This window comes from Orbicella franksi, chromosome 5 (genome assembly GCF_964199315.1).
Source record: "Orbicella franksi chromosome 5, jaOrbFran1.1, whole genome shotgun sequence".
NCBI lineage: Eukaryota > Metazoa > Cnidaria > Anthozoa > Scleractinia > Merulinidae > Orbicella > Orbicella franksi.
The window spans coordinates 10,775,613-10,793,249 of record NC_138149.1 but is presented as its reverse complement, the minus strand read 5'-3'; the positions used below and the strand labels follow the sequence as shown (position 1 = coordinate 10,793,249).

The 17,637-nt window shown below is 41.7% G+C and overlaps 5 protein-coding genes across 5 annotated transcripts; 2 read left to right on the top strand and 3 right to left on the bottom strand.

Moving 5' to 3' along the window:
* The first annotated feature begins 3,432 nt into the window (after window positions 1–3,432).
* LOC145486561 (uncharacterized) lies at window positions 3,433–4,274 on the top strand. Its single transcript, XM_081465250.1, has 2 exons — window positions 3,433–3,774; window positions 3,915–4,274. The coding sequence occupies exons 1-2, from the start codon at window positions 3,433–3,435 to the stop codon at window positions 4,272–4,274; spliced, it is 702 nt and encodes a 233-aa protein (XP_081321376.1).
* A 144-nt stretch (window positions 4,275–4,418) lies between these two features.
* Window positions 4,419–9,360, top strand: LOC145487737 (uncharacterized). The gene is made up of 4 exons (XM_081466556.1): window positions 4,419–5,602; window positions 6,455–6,669; window positions 7,623–8,291; window positions 8,344–9,360. The coding sequence occupies exons 1-4, from the start codon at window positions 4,420–4,422 to the stop codon at window positions 9,358–9,360; spliced, it is 3,084 nt and encodes a 1,027-aa protein (XP_081322682.1). The 5' UTR covers window position 4,419.
* Window positions 9,361–10,845: 1,485 nt separating this feature from the next.
* Window positions 10,846–11,477, bottom strand: LOC145486563 (uncharacterized). Its single transcript, XM_081465251.1, has 2 exons — window positions 11,388–11,477; window positions 10,846–11,223 (listed from the first exon to the last, which is right to left on the bottom strand). The coding sequence occupies exons 1-2, from the start codon at window positions 11,475–11,477 to the stop codon at window positions 10,846–10,848; spliced, it is 468 nt and encodes a 155-aa protein (XP_081321377.1).
* A 3,474-nt stretch (window positions 11,478–14,951) lies between these two features.
* On the bottom strand, window positions 14,952–15,380 carry LOC145487736 (uncharacterized). The gene has a single exon (XM_081466555.1). It carries the CDS (start codon window positions 15,378–15,380, stop codon window positions 14,952–14,954), a length of 429 nt encoding a protein of 142 aa, XP_081322681.1.
* Window positions 15,381–15,484: 104 nt separating this feature from the next.
* LOC145487734 (uncharacterized) lies at window positions 15,485–15,937 on the bottom strand. The gene has a single exon (XM_081466554.1). It carries the CDS (start codon window positions 15,935–15,937, stop codon window positions 15,485–15,487), a length of 453 nt encoding a protein of 150 aa, XP_081322680.1.
* Window positions 15,938–17,637: the final 1,700 nt, after the last annotated feature.

The window sequence follows — 17,637 nt, the reverse complement described above, 5'->3', positions numbered from 1 at the left end:
AAACCTTTTTTTATTGAGTGTAAATGTATTTGATTTATTGCGCGTGTAGTTTCTGTTCATGAAGACTGTATTGTTGTTTTCTTGCCACACATACCCATGTGTAATGTGTGAACTTATGTTAATTCAAGGTGAGACTTTTTTTCTTCCGGCACTGCACGCCGACCTTTCAAAGACTTGTTGATTTGAAAATTCGAAATACGACCTTAACCTCAACTTTTTGAGCTATCTTAAAAAATTATTTTGTTTGGGGCAAAATGACCATGGGGCGAAGGGACCGTGAACCATCACCACCATGAAAATTGTTGTTGTTTTTGTTTTTGTTTGATGCCATAATCAGTGCTAATAATTACTATTATTTAAACTTACGATGATGAGAGCGTGCTGAATTCAAGACATTGAGTGGAGCAACGAAAACCTGCTAGAGATGTCCAGCTTGGAAGAAGAGAGCATTGAGCCGCCAAGGAAGGTGACGCGGCCCGATAAGGTAGCTACCATTATGATATCACTTAATTATTATTATTAATTCGCACCCGTAAACCCGCCGCAGTTACGCAGTTAAGCCAGTTATCACTTTCAAGTTATTGATTTCAACACGCTCGATTAAGGCCGGTTTACTTGCTACAATTTGTCGACCCGATGTGGCTCTAGCAAATTTACTCTCTGCGATTTGACGGCCCGATTTTCTTTTCCTTATTTGAAATACGACGATGAAAATCAGCTCGATTTCAGAAATCAGTTGCACTGCAAATTTTTAATAAATCTAAAATGTCATTGTGCGGGACTTGTAAGTGAAAAAAACTCTTCTAATTACTGATTGATTACTTCATAGAGGTAAATTGTTAGTAACCTGCGGGAAAAAGAACGCCTAATCGCAGTTTCATTGAAAGAAGCTGTTTATACTGAGAATTAATCTCATTGCTAAATGAGATTCAGGTGGCTTACCACAGTTTTTCTGATACTCAGTAGCGCATGCTATGATTGCCTGCCAGACGTCAGTATTAATCGTGCGTGCAAAATGACGCAAGTAACCCTAAGAAGAAACGAAAACCACTTCAGCACTTGAAGAAATTGAAATTTTCAGTTTATTTGTAAGAGTGAATCACGTTTAGAGCCAAAATTTAAAAAAATATTTAAGACAGATTTTGAGCTATTTTTGATTTCACATTTTCTTAGTTTACGAAAAATCTTTCTCAGATTTTTATTCTACTTTGCATGAAACATTTTTCAAAAGAGTTAGAAGTTGGCTGTTATAATCCATCAAAACTATAGTAAGCCACCTTCAAAGCAACTTAGCATTCTGACTGAATCGTAACCTGGAATTTAGATGGGGGGAAGGTGTAAGTTGTCGCAATCAATATGTTGGCAATAGTTTTGATAAATTGCATCTTCTTGATTTCTAGAGGAAACCTGGAGCGGAAAAATCTTCGACAACGGGTCGGAGTCAGCCATCAACCCCTAAAGTCAGCCCTCAGTCAACCCCTGAAGTCAGCCTTCAGTCAGCCGAAAAAGATCCATACCAGACGTTTTTGGCGGAACAACAAAATAGGGACGGGAAGTGGTCTGCTAACCGCGAAGCTTCCAGAGTTAAGAAAACAAATGTTACTTCTGATGAGACCCGCGACGAGATCAGCGTCTTAAAGCAGCAACTTCAAGCAAAAGACCGAGAGTGCGCTCTGCTGAGGGACCAGTTCCGGGGTCAGGAAAGACTCTGTAAGGTAAATACATGCATTAGTAATGTTTCAGCAAGTAACGTTCTAACTCGGTTCAATTCTGGAAAATGCTGACTGCCAGGGCTGTTTGTTTGTATGTACATATGTAAAATATATTTTACCTTTTTTTTGCAGATGATGGAAAGATTCGAAGATTCGCTCGCCGCAATGGAGGGAAACATGGCACAGAGATTGTCAAGGATCGAGAAGCGACTAGAATCCTTAAAGACCGTGGTAAGTGTTCTTCTTCTTTAGTACGCATGTGTTTGCGTGGCTCTGCTCAGTCTCGTTTTAACATACCGTAATTTCTCTTCTCGCTCAACAAACTATGAGAAAGAGAGTGTTATCGCAGTGGCTATTCACGTCATACGGCGTCCATTCGTAGGAAAGGCGGAAGATTTCATTGAATTTCTCAGGTGTAATTAGTGATTCCTAGAAATCCAACATTATATTTCCCTTGAAAAGAACAAAGCAATTCTAGTAAGCGCTAGCTAGCGTTGTTTCTTTGGGGCAAATTTATCCCGAAATCCTGTTCGTAAATTTTCATCGTAAAGTGTTCCCTCGCTTCGTAATTTGGTAAATCTGAGTAACAAAGGTTGCGTGACAGTCGCCGTTCGGGTCCCATACAGAAAATCAGTGTTGTATTTCTTCATATTATTTTTATAATTTTTTTCATTCTGCTCTTTTTTCACAGTATCCAAGCCCACTAAACATAGACCCGTTATCAGTCAGTTTGTCTGCGAGTGTTCCGCCACTTCATGACCTGTCGACGATTGACATAGACACTTTTGAAAGTTTGAGCGCCGAAGTCGACGCTAGCTTTTCGGTGCATTCATCCGCTCCTGCTGCTCCTGCTGCTTCTACACTGGAAACTTCTGCTGCTCCTACACTGGAAACTTCTGCTTCTCCTACACTGGAAATTCCTGCTGCTCCTACACCAGCAACTCTTGGCAGGACCATCAGTTCCAACAGTGCTGTAGACAGCACTGTTGAAATCCCAGTTGCAGAAGATGTTATTCGGACATGTGTAACCCCAAGGAAAGTACATCGGGTTCGGGAAGCACTCCAAAAAGAAGTAAACAGGCACAGATGTGCAGTTACCCTTCTTTTTCACGAAGGAAGAAATCATGAACAGTAACACCGATGGTTCTCACGGCAAACAATGCCTGGACAGCAATAAGTTAAATTCATTAAAAGTTTTAGTTTTTAGCCAGTTTCCTGTAGAATCGGAAAAGGATAAGCATAAACAGTGGGCATTTATGAAAACCAAAATAAATGCCAGGTGTCGCGCTATTAAGTATGCAAATACCACGCGGGCACAGTAACGAATAAGTGAAAGCACCTGTTGTAAGCATTTTAGTTTTCCTAGAAAACTGCCCGTAGTTTTTATTTTTCTCAGTTTAGGGGCAATGTTTGTAAGTCAATAAGAATGCATTTTAAGTAACGCATCGCGTAAGAAGGAAAGAGGCGGTGCGCAATGCATGAGCAGTAGTGACCCCCTTTAATTGAATTAATTAATTAATTTCTGCTTCTCTTATTGGCTCAAAGCTTTATTTCCCCGATTTTCTAACGAAGACTGTCGATTTTAGCCGAAGTATCTTCCTTTTATGGTATAGAATCTATTGTTCTACTAGTCGGTGAAGTTTCGAAAGATTGGAATGTGCGGAAGTTAGGTTTTCGGAAGTTACCGAAGTCAGTTCAACTAGACCGCCATCTTTGATCGATGATATCCACGGCTTTCTCTCAAAAAATCTCGCTTGTCGATATTGTAAATAGTGTAGATATTGAATATAGCATAAATAGTGTATATAGTTTTCATTCTTTATTTCGTTTCTTCTTCTGGCTGTCGTTTTGTCTGCGAATGGTGTTTGTTGGTAAATGTGCGTGTGTCAAACACGACACGTGGCATCACGGAGATATTTCTCCGGACAGTTTGCGTGTTGTGGCTCCAGATGAAGTTCGCTTCTGCGACTACGACTCTGCTAAAAACAAAAATAGGAAGAGGAAAATCTGCCTGGCATGCCGAGGAAAAATTGTGCTGGAAAAAAAGTGTAGCAAGTTAGAGGTAAGCGAATCATTGCACATTACTGAACGATGAAGTCGAAATATTTTGAAGTAATTTTGAGCATACGTTACATTAAGCTTAGCAGTCTGCAATAAATGAAATAGCGAGAAATTAATTTTCTCCTTGTTGGTTCTGTTTAGGAAGAAAGAGCCAGTCCAACTGTTTGCCTTGATGATTCTGCCCCGGGAAATAATTTTGACGATTTCATTGTTGACATTCCATCATTTGACGACAGCATTGACAATCCAAGTTCTTGTATGGTGCCTTCAGAATCCAAGCAAGTCCAGGTTCCAGATCTACCGCTGAGGCCTTACAAGAATGCTGAAAAAAGAACTCAGCAAGTAATGAGGGCTAAAACGATTGATCTTCTGGCAGATTCTGCTAATAAATTTGTTCACTTCAAGAGTGAGGACATTCCTCACTTTATCAGCGATTTGGTCCTCAGTGGAAAGTGGAAGGGAACATTTGGTGAAGTTTGCCAGACAAAGCCTGACACATGATTTTTTCCTGCGTAAACTCGCAGCTGAATATCGCAGTTGCAAAGACAGAGCTGAAAACAAAGCTATCCGTTTGAATTCTGCTAAACAGAAGCAGAGAGTACTGATTGGGGGCAGTTTGAAAGGCAGTAGAATCTCTTTCAGTGGCATGACCCCAGACATCTTCAAGTCCCATGTTGAGGCAGCACAAGATCTAGGCAGGATTCGAAGCTATCCTGATGAGAAAAGACGGCTTCTGTCAATTGTTGCCATGGACTTTTCCTATTCCACCTTGCAGCGATATTTCCAGTGTTCCTCAAAAACCATAACAGCAGCAAAGGTGCATTGCATACTTTTTGGTCGTGGAGGTGTTCCATCAGACAAGTACAAGTTCACCCGCCAATGTGTCAGTGTGCAAGTACTTGAGGAATTAACTGGATTTCTCTATCGAGATGATGTTTCACGGGCATCGTCATGCCGTAGTGTTATGGTGGAGGGTGAGGAGACAGCAGTCAGGTACTGGCAAGATACAATCAAGGGACTTGTAGACCAGTACCTCCTGGAATTCCCCAATGGAGTCAAGAGGACATATATTTACACCCACCTGCCCACCAATTTCCGTATGGACACGATGCTGGCAGGTTTGTGTAACCTTTGTGACGATTTTGGCCACAGTAATTTTGATGAACTGTGTTCACTTATTGACGAGGTATCTTCAATGTGTCCAGTTCTGAACGCATCATCCATGATAAAAGATGTGCGTATTTATCAGAAATTTTTGAAAACCAAGTTTTCGAAACTGGCACAAAAACATTCACCCTGTCTTGAACTGTGCATGTCATATGCATTTGATGCCTGCTCAGAAGACCATAAAGCAATGTGTGCAGATATTTCTCCCCTCTGTACTATGTACAGCTCTCTATTAAGAGAGATTGAAATGCTTCCAGATGCTAGCAAAACAGAGCTGAAGCCAAGGTTAACAGAGCTGTATGGAGTACATTATGACTATTTGTCACATTTACTACGAACAAAACATCAGGGTGACTACTACCAGTTTGTTTTGAAGAATTTGAAGCCTGGAGAGTGTGTCATGATAATTGATTACAAAATGAAACTTGAACTAGGAAAGCGAAGCAGAGAAATCCAGAGGGACTGGTATGGGAAGAGAGGTATTTCTTTGCATGGATGTTACGTAATTGCAAAAGTCTCAGATAATGAGAAGAGCAGTAAAGTTTTTGACTTGTGGTCAGAGGACACCAAACAGGATGCCTTTTTTACCCAGAGTGCATTGGATGTGTGCTTTACCTGGCTAGAAAGAACCTTTCCGGGCTTTGCTGTGTACCTCTTTTCTGGTATGAAAGTTTACTTTTAATTCATAAACATGCTCTTATCACTTCTTATCCAGGCTACTGTTTACAAAAATCATAATTTCCAAACATAATTAACCCAGGTGTCATTAATTGATCATCCTTATTCAAATGTGGACAGGCTTATTTTCATGATGGAAATAGGACTGTTTATTCAATGATGCTCGACGTATCTGTGATGTTTTTATTTTGCATAAATTTGATACTGCTTGCCTAAGATTTTATACTTTCTTGTCCTCATACTCTGCTAGTATAAATTTAGTTGAAACATAGGCACTGTGTAGAAAAGTGGGGAAAGGGGTGATCATTTGCCAAGGAGGGCTTAATTTCTGGGGTGCTATCATGATTAAGGACACACACTTTCAATATGCAAGTTATTGTTGTACCTATTTATAACAGTAAGTGACTACACTTGCTGCTAGTTGTTCAGGACTATTTTATCCTCCTTTGTCAACATATGCTCAATGCAAACTCTTTTAACACAAACTGTGGTTGGTGACATTGTTTACATCCCTCATTTTTTCAAAAATCACATTGAATTTAAGAGAATGTATGAAAAGCACCAAGGAGAATTTGGATTCTCATCTTACTTGTAGCTCTCCTCGCTTCATAAAGGTAAATGTTATAAGTAACAGGCCAAGTTTTTACACTGAAGAGCAGATTTAGGGGGAATCACAATGTAAATTCTTGGTCTTGAAGGGATCTCACAACATGATTACTGTATATGTCAAATAAGGTTGGGGATATGAAAATTCTCTAGAGGTCACTTGTTCAAGATAATATGAATATTTCTATGCTGACTTCTTCATGTTTCTCTTACTTGTCTTCTATCTACAGACAATGGTCCCCATTACCACAATACTGCTGTTCTGGCCTACCTTTGTGAGGTGAACGAGGTATTCAACCTGAATCTTTTGGAATACAACAACTTTGAAGCTGGGGAAGGGAAAACTGCTCTTGATACCCACTTCGCACACAGCCACAAGATTGTGCGTTATGTCCGTCTTGGCAATGATTTGGAGACTGGCGAGGAGCTGGGGCAGCTTGTGCAGGTAAATATATAATGTGTATTTGCTTAATTTTAACTTTTGTATGTTACAGCTGTTTTCATATTCCTGATGAATATGTAGATGTAGATGAAGAGAGTTTATCATTTTATAATGTAATGATTTTAAAAAGCACCCAGGGCAGTGGACCTGGAAGAGAATCGTTTGTTGAAGACAAAGAAAAACATTTGTAACAACAACAACCTTGTGCATGTATTTGAAGTAAAATAAAAAATACTAGTAAAGTCTGTATACGAGCTAAGTGGCCCATCAGGCCAGAGCTTATCCCGGTTTCTGTAGCATGAAGCGACTAGGAGTATTTCTACTCCCCCCTGGATGGGATGCTAGTCCATCACAGGGTTACCCCCAGCATTAAGTTCGCCGGTACCCATTTATTCACCTGGGTAGAGAGAGGCAGTGTGAGAGTAAAGTGTCTTGTATACAACATACTATTTGTACACAACACAATGTCCCTGGCCAGGGCTCGGACCCGGACCGCTTGATCCGGAGATGAGCGTACTAACCATGAGGCCACTGTGCCTCCCATGTATTTGAAGCAAGGTGATTATCACATTTCTGGTGTGCTACTCTAGCTGTAAACACTCAAGTGAGTTGGGGACAATTTGTTTGAAATTCAAGTTCTTAGGACAATCTTAACTATGCTTACATCTTGCACACTGTAACTGTATCAGTTTGCAGTTAGCATCAAAAGTTGAAATGAATGTTGAAATATGCTTTGATCATGCCACCAAGACAGTGCAGGATCTTATACTAAAATGCTTTACACCTTTGTAGGATAGAGTAGAGCTAAATGTAGAGGCAGACTGTGTGCTGCTAACTTGTTGGGGGAGGGTGATCCATAATTATTTTTGTGCTAGTGTCATTGCACAGCAAACATAGTAGATCAATTATTGCTGACGTGTGAGTAATTTCTTTTTATAATTATTTTTCACCTACAGAGCATGAAAAATGTTTCCTGTTTTCAGTTGTCCATTGATAGAAGCAAAGCTCCCAAGAAAATGGGGACCTTCAAAGACATTTCCTTGTTTGGAAACTTTGTATTTCCTTTGGAAGGGGAATATGCAGGAGGAGTAATAGCACGTTCATTGGCTGGTACTGGAAAACTTTCAAAGAAGACCAAAGAACATCTTAGGAAAGTTTCATCAAGGTGTTCACCTTTGGCTGGGTCAACAGGTGCATCTGTGTCCTCTGAATTACCACAAGGCAGTGATGAGCAGCTTCATAGCACCTCTTCCCAAGGTGATGTGTACAGCATACGGTTCATAAATCATGCTCCTGAACCAATACAGTTCCCATCGCTACTTGATACCAATAGGATCCTGACACTTTATCTGCCTGCAAAGGGGTTTGGGCTAAAGAGGAACTCTGGCAAGAGGGTGGTTTTCTCACTTGCTCAAAAGGAGATAATGATCTCCTTTTACAACCGACAAGCATCAACTGGTGTCAGAGCAGACCCGAAAGCCGTAATTGCTTGTATGAGAGAACGGGGTTTGGAGGTCCTTAAAGAGACACATATTCGTAGCTGGTGTCTTGCAGGAGGAAGTAGCTCAATTACAAGGCCTCCACCCATCGCAACACTCGGTTCTGCAACAGGAACCAGTCGCCATGTCACAACAACAGCCTATTCCTGTAACACAAGTGTCTGCTCCTGCCACCCAGTCACAACAGCAGCCCATTCCTGTCACACAAGTGTTTGCTCCTGTCATCATGTCACAACAGCAGCCTTTTTCTGTAACACAAGTGTCTGCCCCTGTCACTGTGTCACAACAGCAGCCTATTCCTGTAACACAAGTGTCTGCTCCTGTCATCATGTTACAACAGCAGCCTGTTCCTGTAACACAAGTGTCTACCCCTGTCACTGTGTCACAACAGCAGCCTATACCTGTAACACAAGTGTCTGCTCCTGTCATCATGTCACAACAGCAGTCTTTTCACCCACAAGGTTCTACTCCCGTTAACCGAATGTTACAGCAGTCACCAGTACTTCAACAGCAGTCAGTCTATGTCCTACCTCAGACAGGACCATGTGAGAATGTTATGGTTGGCAAAACAGTAACTGGCCTTACTGATGTTCTTCAGTGGAGTTTCCCGTCTGACTTTTGTCAGTCATCTATCGCAGCAAGATGTGGAAACAATGCCTGTACATTCATAGCTTTGTACTTTGGTTACCTCTATTTTCAGGACAACTTACTACCACCACATGGCAGTGTTCTCTCAATGGAGTGGAAGTACGCATTGTACAAGGCAATGAAAAGAGGTAATGAAATACATGATGAACTTTTTGAAGGAGAGGGAGTGGATGTGTCAGTGGAAGATGCTGTAAGTATGGCTGGAATGGAATGCTTTGTGAACTCCATAGGCGAGAGCATTGATGTTTTTGGCCAGGACTGTGAAGATCGGCTGGCATCAGTGTTTGACACATTAGCCTCGACTCTACAATCAAGGTGTAACGCAGTTGTTACCACAGGCAGAACCATGCTTCTCATCATCAACCAAGATGGTTCATGCATGATTGTTGACTCCCACAAGCATCAAAATAATGGAGCTGTAATAGCTTACTGCCCTTCAAATTCTGCTAACTCTTTAGCAAAATGGCTGACAGCAATGTTGCAAGAGACTTGGCAATGTACTTTAAGAGTTTGTTCAGTTACACCAATTTCCTATATCACATCATAGGATGTTTACTCGTCGCATAATTTTTAGTATTTTCAATTTAGTGCTGTAGAGTCAAAACCAAAGTATTAGCTGTGGCCAATCATAACACATGCAGACATTGACAGAAGCAAATGAATGGCAAAAAGGTTGAGAAAGCAACTATTAATGATAGGTTTATATTTTCCTTCCAATTGGCTAACCAATCACAGTGAGACATCGAGCAACATTGAAGCAATTGCTACAGCATGTTACAAAATGTGATGATGTGATGATTTTTAGAGTAGTGGGGCAAACAGAACTGCTACCCTGGTCAGTGCTATCTTGGTTTCTATGATTTTCCATATTGTTCCTCTTAATTTCATTGGAAATGCAGTGGGTCTGGTAAATGTGGCTTTATGGTTATTTAATCACTGCAGATGCGGGCAAGTTACACGGTGGCAATAATAACTAAGTAGGTATAATCACAGAGGATGTATTGTTCTAATATACTACAAAATCGTGGTAGCTAATAACATGTGTCATGTTGAACAATCTGAATTGCACGCTTGTCAAGTGGACTCTGAACATAACAAGCATTTGACTACTTTTCCAACCAAATGTCCAGAAAATATTGCTTGTAACAACAAGGAATGTCAAAGTATTTCAAATTTTCGGAAATAGTGTATTTCAGTGTTCCTTGTTTTGATATTTATATGTAATGACAATACAACCATGTAATTATAAGGGCCCAATGATTGAACATGTTTGGGGCCAGCCTTGTGTATAATATGTTCTAATTTTTTGTTTAGCTAAAAAAAAAAAACACTGGAACAAGATAACTTTTGCTCCAGGCAAAGGGCTAAAAATATTTGTTTTGATTTACAACAAAATTATTCTAACTACCAATATAGGACATTTTGAACACTATGAATTATGTCAAGTGGACTGATGTTGCATCTCTGGTTTATACTAATAATTACTGAATAAGCAATAACTGCTGAAATTATTTCTGTACTTGTAAATTTACTTTGGTGAAAAGTTGGCTAAATGCGTTATCTCTGGAGTCATTACACGGGGAAACTGATTCATGCGGCAAGGTTGTTCCTTAAGCGTACACATGAAGGTTGTTGCAGCAACAAATCCCTGCTACTAATCCCTTCAATTACATTAAGACAAATTTGAACTTGTGACCAAAGGCGTTGACAAAATTCAATGGGCAGTTCAAATGATGGGTCTAACAAATTTGGCAATATTTTGAGATAATCGTTATAAATCCTTTATGATCCTAACCAAGATTTGCCAAAGGGAATATTGCCAACATAAAATAACCTTTGTTTTTTGTCATAGCTAAATTTATTCTAATAAAATGCATATAAACGGAACTCATATCTACTAATCAACATTTTCCAGAATTTGACTGAAAATATCTATTTTATTGACTACTCTGCTTGGAACTGTTAAGGTTTTATCTGGAGAATTTTGTTATTGCCATTCTCTAGCTGCAGTTCGGGGTAGTCCATTTGACTTTCAAGGGTGGGAGAGGGAGGGGGCCAAACTAAGGTCCCTGATCATACAGGCTAAACCAAAACGTATTTGGTTGTACGAGAACAACTCATGCAGTTCGTCCCGTATTGCGCGCAACTTAGGGTCTTCGCCTTTCTCAATGCAGCTCTTGATTCTTTCAAAATTTTCTTCAGTCACCTGAAGAACTTCCGCCAGTCGCACATGGTCCATAGGCGCTCTCGCGGCAAAAGCATCAATTCCATAGACCTCGGCTGTAGCTTCAACAACCTTCAAAATTTTGGCGATAGTTTTGAAGTCTTTGCTGCTTCTAAACTGCTGCACTGTCCTTATCTTTCCATTTGACTGCACGTTCTTGCCGTACAAGTAAATTAGACGGGCTTTCTACAAAACAAAACACAAACACAGCCAGGCGGTTACGAGAAACACTGAAAATGCTTTTACATAAGAACAAATGCAATACAACGATCGTTAAATATTTGATGGTCATAGCTGTACTCTATTTTCATTGCATGTCAACTCTTACAAAGAAAGGATTTTTTGCTTACCGATGTTATGAGTTTCGCTCTCTTGGAGCCATCGGAATGATTGTCTTCCCCCGCTGATGTTGATGCCAAGGTACGTTTTCTACAAAACATAGGAAATCCTCGTACATAGAATTGTCTAGAATTGAATTAATTGTTAATTCAACATTTTCTTACTGGTCAGCCATTTTTTCTCATCAAAAACAGCCTTGAATGGGAGGATTTCTCAGTCAGTGTCTTTGTTTCGGACGTGATCGCTCACCGTGAACGCAAACTCTGTCCCGCCGTGCACACGTGTTTTTCTCGCAGATTCCCCATGAAGTTGTGGATCTTGTTTCAAAAGATGTGACAAAATGCAGGCATACCTAGCATCAATTTACTGTATCTGCCAGACAAGTAAGCTACATGTTGTTTTTGAACTGCTTCTGCACATTCGATTTTCTCGATAATTTGCACACTAGCGTAGAATACCAAACAATTGACTCAAGTCTTTTTTCGTGCCAAAAGTCTTTCTCGAAATTTAGCGTTTTAAGTTTTCGATTTGAATTTCGCGCTAAATGAGCTTTCAGCCAATCGAAGTCAAATGATTAATTGGATCAGGCTGGATACTCAAACGGTTCCCGCTTCACCCTCTCCATTGTTTTCTCGGTAGCTGTTATCCAAACCATTACTTAATAAAATTAGTAGATCATTTTTGAAATTGAAGGACTTCATTCATAGTTATAATTTTTAAATAAAGTGCTACGAACTAAAAAACTAAAGTAGAATAATTATTTGGTTTCAATTCACAAAGTGCGCGGGTTCAAAAATTTGCATAAAGTTGTTTACATATTCTAAGATGTGAGAAACGGCCATATTCCGGCAGAAAGTTTGATGAATATCTTGATAGACTGTTCTCTGACTCTGAATCAGAAGAAACCAATTTTAAACTACATGTGACAAAAACAACTTTATCGGATGGAACCAGCGCCAACAAAATGCCTGTCGCTTCGAGACTAGCTTTGTGACCTCAAAAGGTACTGCTTTTCGCATGCATGCTCTGTGAAGAAAACCTAATCTCTCGCGAATCCACAGCTGGATAAAACAGTTACTTTTACACAACTCTAGGCAAAGTCATTATGTAAAAATTAGTACAAGCAACAAATTCATTTGAGTAAAACAATAAAAAATGTTAATCCCGACTGGCGAGTTAAATTGTTTACACACGGGTCTAGCGACGTTAGATTCGCATCCCACATGATAATATAGGACTCGAATTCCGAGTTATTCTGTCTCGATAAGGAAGTGATAGTTTACATCACTGAGTTTTGTTTTCAATGCTCACTGTGGAAATAATTTTATTAATGTTTGTCTTGTCGACGACTGATGAAATCGGCACTTTGTGATTCCTTTTTTCTAAAAATCGTGAGTGTAAGACTAATAATGGTTTGGCATGATTGTGTGTTTCTAACATCAGACTGAAAGCTACGCTATTCATTCGTTAGAAGTCTTTAGATGTAAACCGTTAGACAACCGTTAAACGTCCTACGATGTAAACCGTTAGACAACCATTAAACCTTTTTAGATGTAGACCGTTAGACAACCATTAAACGGCTCCAGTCATCCGTTAGAACAATGTGCGCAACTGTTAGAATGGTTTCTTCATCTGAAAGTGAAGAATGATCATCGCAGTAAATTTTCCAAATTTAAGCAATTGGAAAGAAGAAGCCTGAAAAAATCAGAGCCAAGCATGTTATTGAAAACAACTTCTTCATTTGTAACACATGTCTGGTACTCCTTCATGCAGAAAGGTGTTAAGGGATAGGCTGGGTCTCCCATCAAATAGTTAGGAATAGCCTCATATCCAGGTAGTAGGGTAATGAAGGTTTTGGGAAGTTTTCCAGTTTTCATTTTGTGGTTGATGCTGAAATTTGCAAACACTTTGGCATCATGTACAGATCCAGGCCATTTGCACTCAACATCCATGAAGTACCCTTTACTATCACATATAGCCTAAATGTTGAGGGAGAAATACTGCTTATTATTATTATTATTATTATTATTATTTGGCATCCTCGTCTCGGAGAGGCGATGGTCAGCGCATCAATGTCGACAGGCTCGAGTGACTCAAAAGCCTGATTCTTGAGTGGCAGTCTTTGTTGCAGCTGGTACAGATGTAGTTGGTGGCCTCACGAACTGATACTTGTCGTTCCTTTCTCACTGCCCGCTTGATTGTCGCCTCGGCCCTGGCCTTTGTCTCGGCCCTGAGTGCCCCCTCCTTCACACCGTGATGCCAGGCGGCGCGGTCTTGCGCGAGGACCTCCCAGGTATTGGGATTGAATTCAGCGAGTCGCAGGTTACGCTTGCAAACATCCTTAAAGCAAAGGAGTGGTTGGCCCACGCGTCAGGCACCCTGCCCCAGTTCCCCATAGAGGACTTGCCTTGGTAAGCGATCGGGTTCCATACAGTGAACATGACCGAGCCACCGTAAGCGTCTTTGGATGAGTAGTGTAGGGATGCTCGGCATGTCGGCTCGTTGAAGAACATTAGTGTTGGAGACTCTGTCCTGCCACTTGATCTGAAGGAGACGCTGAAGGCAGCGGAGGTGGAACCCGTTGAGCCGCTTCTCTTGTCTGGTGTATGTGGGCCACGACTCGCTTCCATAAAGGAGAGTGGAAAGGACACAAGATCGGTAGACTCTCAGCTTGGTGCTCTCGCTTAACAGGTCGTTAATCCACTCTCTTGTTGAGTTTGGCCATAACGCCGGCTGCCTTGGCGATCCTTGAACTGATCTCGACATCTAGCGACACCTTGCTTGACACTGTTGACTCTAGGTAAGTGAGAGTCCACGACCTCCAGTTCAGTGTTGTTGATGGTAATGATGGCAGTTGTCTCTGCATCTTGGGCTAGGATGTTTGTCTTCTTTAGACTGACGGTAAGGTCGAACTCCTTGTAGGCGTGAGACAGCTTATCAACCAAGCGTTGAAGGCCTGCCTCGCTGTGGGATGCCAGGGCAGCATCATTCGCAAACAACAGCTCACGTATGAGCACTTTAAGAGTCTTGGTTTAGGTGCGGAGCCTGGCAATGTTGAAAAGCTTGCCATCTGACCTCGTCCAAATGTATACACCCTCCGAGCAATCGGCAAAGGCGTAATGGAGTAACATCGAGAGGAAAATCCCGAACAGGGTTGGCGCCAAAATGCAGCCCTGCTTCACTCCACTGCTGACTGGGAAGGCATCCCAGGTGGCTCCATCAAAGCAGACGGTGCTCTGCATGTCCTTGTGGAAGGCGGTGATGAGGGCGAGGAGTTTTGGTGGGCAGCCGATCTTCTGAAGGATTTGGAAGAGCCCACTACGACTGACCAGGTCAAAGGCTTTTGTCAGGTCCACAAAAGCGAGGAACAATGGCGGCTTCTGCTCACGACACTTCTCCTGCATGTGGCGGAGGGAGAAGATCATATCTACTGTGGATCTGCCAGCTCTGAAGCCACACTGGGACTCTGGATAAACTCGCGAAGCAAGACTCTGCAGGCAACCCAGTGCGACACGTGCAAAGACTTTGCCTACAATGCTGAGGAGTGAAATGCCACGATAGTTATTACAATTGCTTCAGTCACCCTTGTTTTTGTAAAGGGTGACTATACTAGCATCTCTCATGTCTTGTGGGATGTGTCCTTTCTCCCAGCAATGGCAGAGGAGCTCGTGAAGTGGCTGGAGGATGGAAGGTTTGCCATGCTTTAGAACTTCTACTGGTATGCTGTCCAAGTCTGGCGCCTTGCCCCAGGCGAGGTTGTCAATGGCTTTGCTGAACTCCTCTGGTGTGGGCATCTCGTCTAGCTCCTCCATGGCTGGAAGTCCGGGCAAGGCATCAAGGGCAGCGTCTGTCACGATGTTCTGGGTCGAGTAGAGCTCGAGATAGTGCTCAACCCAATGCTGCAGCTGCTTGCTCTGGTCGGTGATGACTTTGCCAGACTTCGCTTTGAGTGGTCCTGTTTTGACGCTCGTGGGGCCGGTGGCCGTCTTGATCCCCTTGTACATCCCTTTGGCGTACCTACAGTCGGCGGCTGTCTGGATCTTGGCGCACAGGTTCTGCCAGTACACGTTAGCACAGCGGTGGGCGGTCTACTGGGCTTTGCTCTTAGCTACTCTGAGTTATAACAAAAATAATCTTGCGAGTTTTGGGGAGGTCCCTTAAGAGGTATCTGTGTGCCACCAATGCAACCATACGCCTGGGTCATTCCAAATTTTATCTCAAACTCTGAAACTTTTCTTCGCATTTCTCGAGTGTTCCTTGGTAAGTGTAAGTACTTTGGTCTCAGTATCATATTGATCGTCTCACACACTGAGTGTATGTGCTTGGACACTCTACACTGATGAATTCCGAAGGCATTCGCTGTTATCCACAGAGACCCCGTGTCTTTAAGATAATAAAGAGTTATTGCTAGATGTTTCTCCGTACTCAGGGCCCTGCGATTTGGGAAGTCTGGATTTGGAGCAAGAAAGGGGCACAGTTCGTCTGATAGTTCACGGAAACACTCTTTAGACATGCGAAAATTTTTCTTCCAACACCAATCTGGAACATCTTCCCCTATCATATTTTGCCACCATTGGTCCGTGCGTCCATTTATAACCCAGACCGACCTGTGCTTTCAACGAACTCGGCAAGCTTGGAGATTTCTTCTTTCTTTGCAAATACGTCTTTCTAGCTGAGAGATATGCAGCCAAAGACAGGTTTTGCTTCAGTTCCATCATCTTGTAGGCTGTTACCATCCCAAAAAGTTGAAAATTGAGCACCGCCAAAAGGCCAAACTGTGAGAGAAACAATGCACCTATTTTCACGATTCGTGTTCTCGGCACCATTTTGATTCTCCTGAGACTGTTCACGCGCAATTTCATATTTGGCGCTGAGGCTAATATTTCAGCCCGGGCTGAAGTTCGTCATGTAATCGCAACAAAATTTCAGCCCGGGCTAAAATTCGCCATGTAATCGGGCCCTTAGCCAGTGTTTTTATGGCCTGGGGCCTGTTTCTCGAAAGACCCAGTAAATTATCGGGCCTGGTAAGTCACCTGGTAACTCCCCGTAAACTTTTCGGGTGTTTCTCGAAGCTCCCATTATTTTCGATCCCGTTATCATCCCGATATTTTCCATGTAATTTGCCCGGTAATTTATGGGAGGTCGTGACCTCACATAAAGTTACCGGGAAATCGCAAATGTTGCAACACCAAACAAAATGGCGCCCGGAGGTGGAATTTTTGGTTTGGTGAGAAGATCTCGGTCTTACAATACTAGACCCATACTTGCCGACATGGCTGACTGTGAAGTTTTGGAAAGATTTCGGCTTTTGCGAGCGCATATACAGTGGCTGGTGGACGAACTTGGGGAGGAATTGGAGAGGAATACAGCGAGAAGCTGCCCGCTATCTCCGGAAACTCGGTTATATCTAGTACTATTGTTAGTGTTGTCTTTTACATGTTTGAAAAGAACGTGTTTGCAATTGCATTTAAGCACTATATAAATTTAAAACTATTACTATTTTCTCGTTGTTTAAAATTATCAACCAAGGGCGAAAGAAAAAAAATTCCTGACAGTAAACGCGGTAGCCGCCGCACATTAAGATGTAATTATTACCTCGAAATGGCTTCCTGTTAAGCATCAAATTGGGTGTCTGTCACGTAAACCTAACCCCACAGTGAGCTGCAAGCTATACTAGTTTCTTTGTTGGAATTTGCCGAGTTTCCGTAACAAGGAGGTAGTTAGAAATCAGACAAGCTACGCAGAAAAAAATGTGAATAAAATATAGCGGTCGCGAAGAGAGACTCATATGTATCCGCAGTCCGCGAAATACACAAAAGGTGTTTCCTACATGAGTCAGATTTCAAAAGTATAACAAGTACACTGTACTCACGATAGGTAGTTCAACGAGAACAAAGAACTTAAAAATCATCTCCCTCTTCGCAAAATAGTTTCACTTGAATTTCACTTGATCAACTTGTTTTAAAATATAAAGTCGATTTGGGATCTGTAGAAATTTTGCTTCGAAACGATTAAATCGCGCCAGTTGAACTTTGGCTATTCAGTTTTAAAACGTGTACGAGTTCCTTCCACACTCCCAATATTCTCTACACTTGCTAAAGCAACTAAATTTTTATCAGAACCAGAACAGGCTGTTGAAGTGGGCGTTGAGGTAGGACACGCTGTTTCCTCGGCGGTCCGCACAATAATTATTGGTTTGGCTTCTCTGCCAAAACACACTGATCCCGATAAATTGATGCTCACTGCAATGATTCATGATTC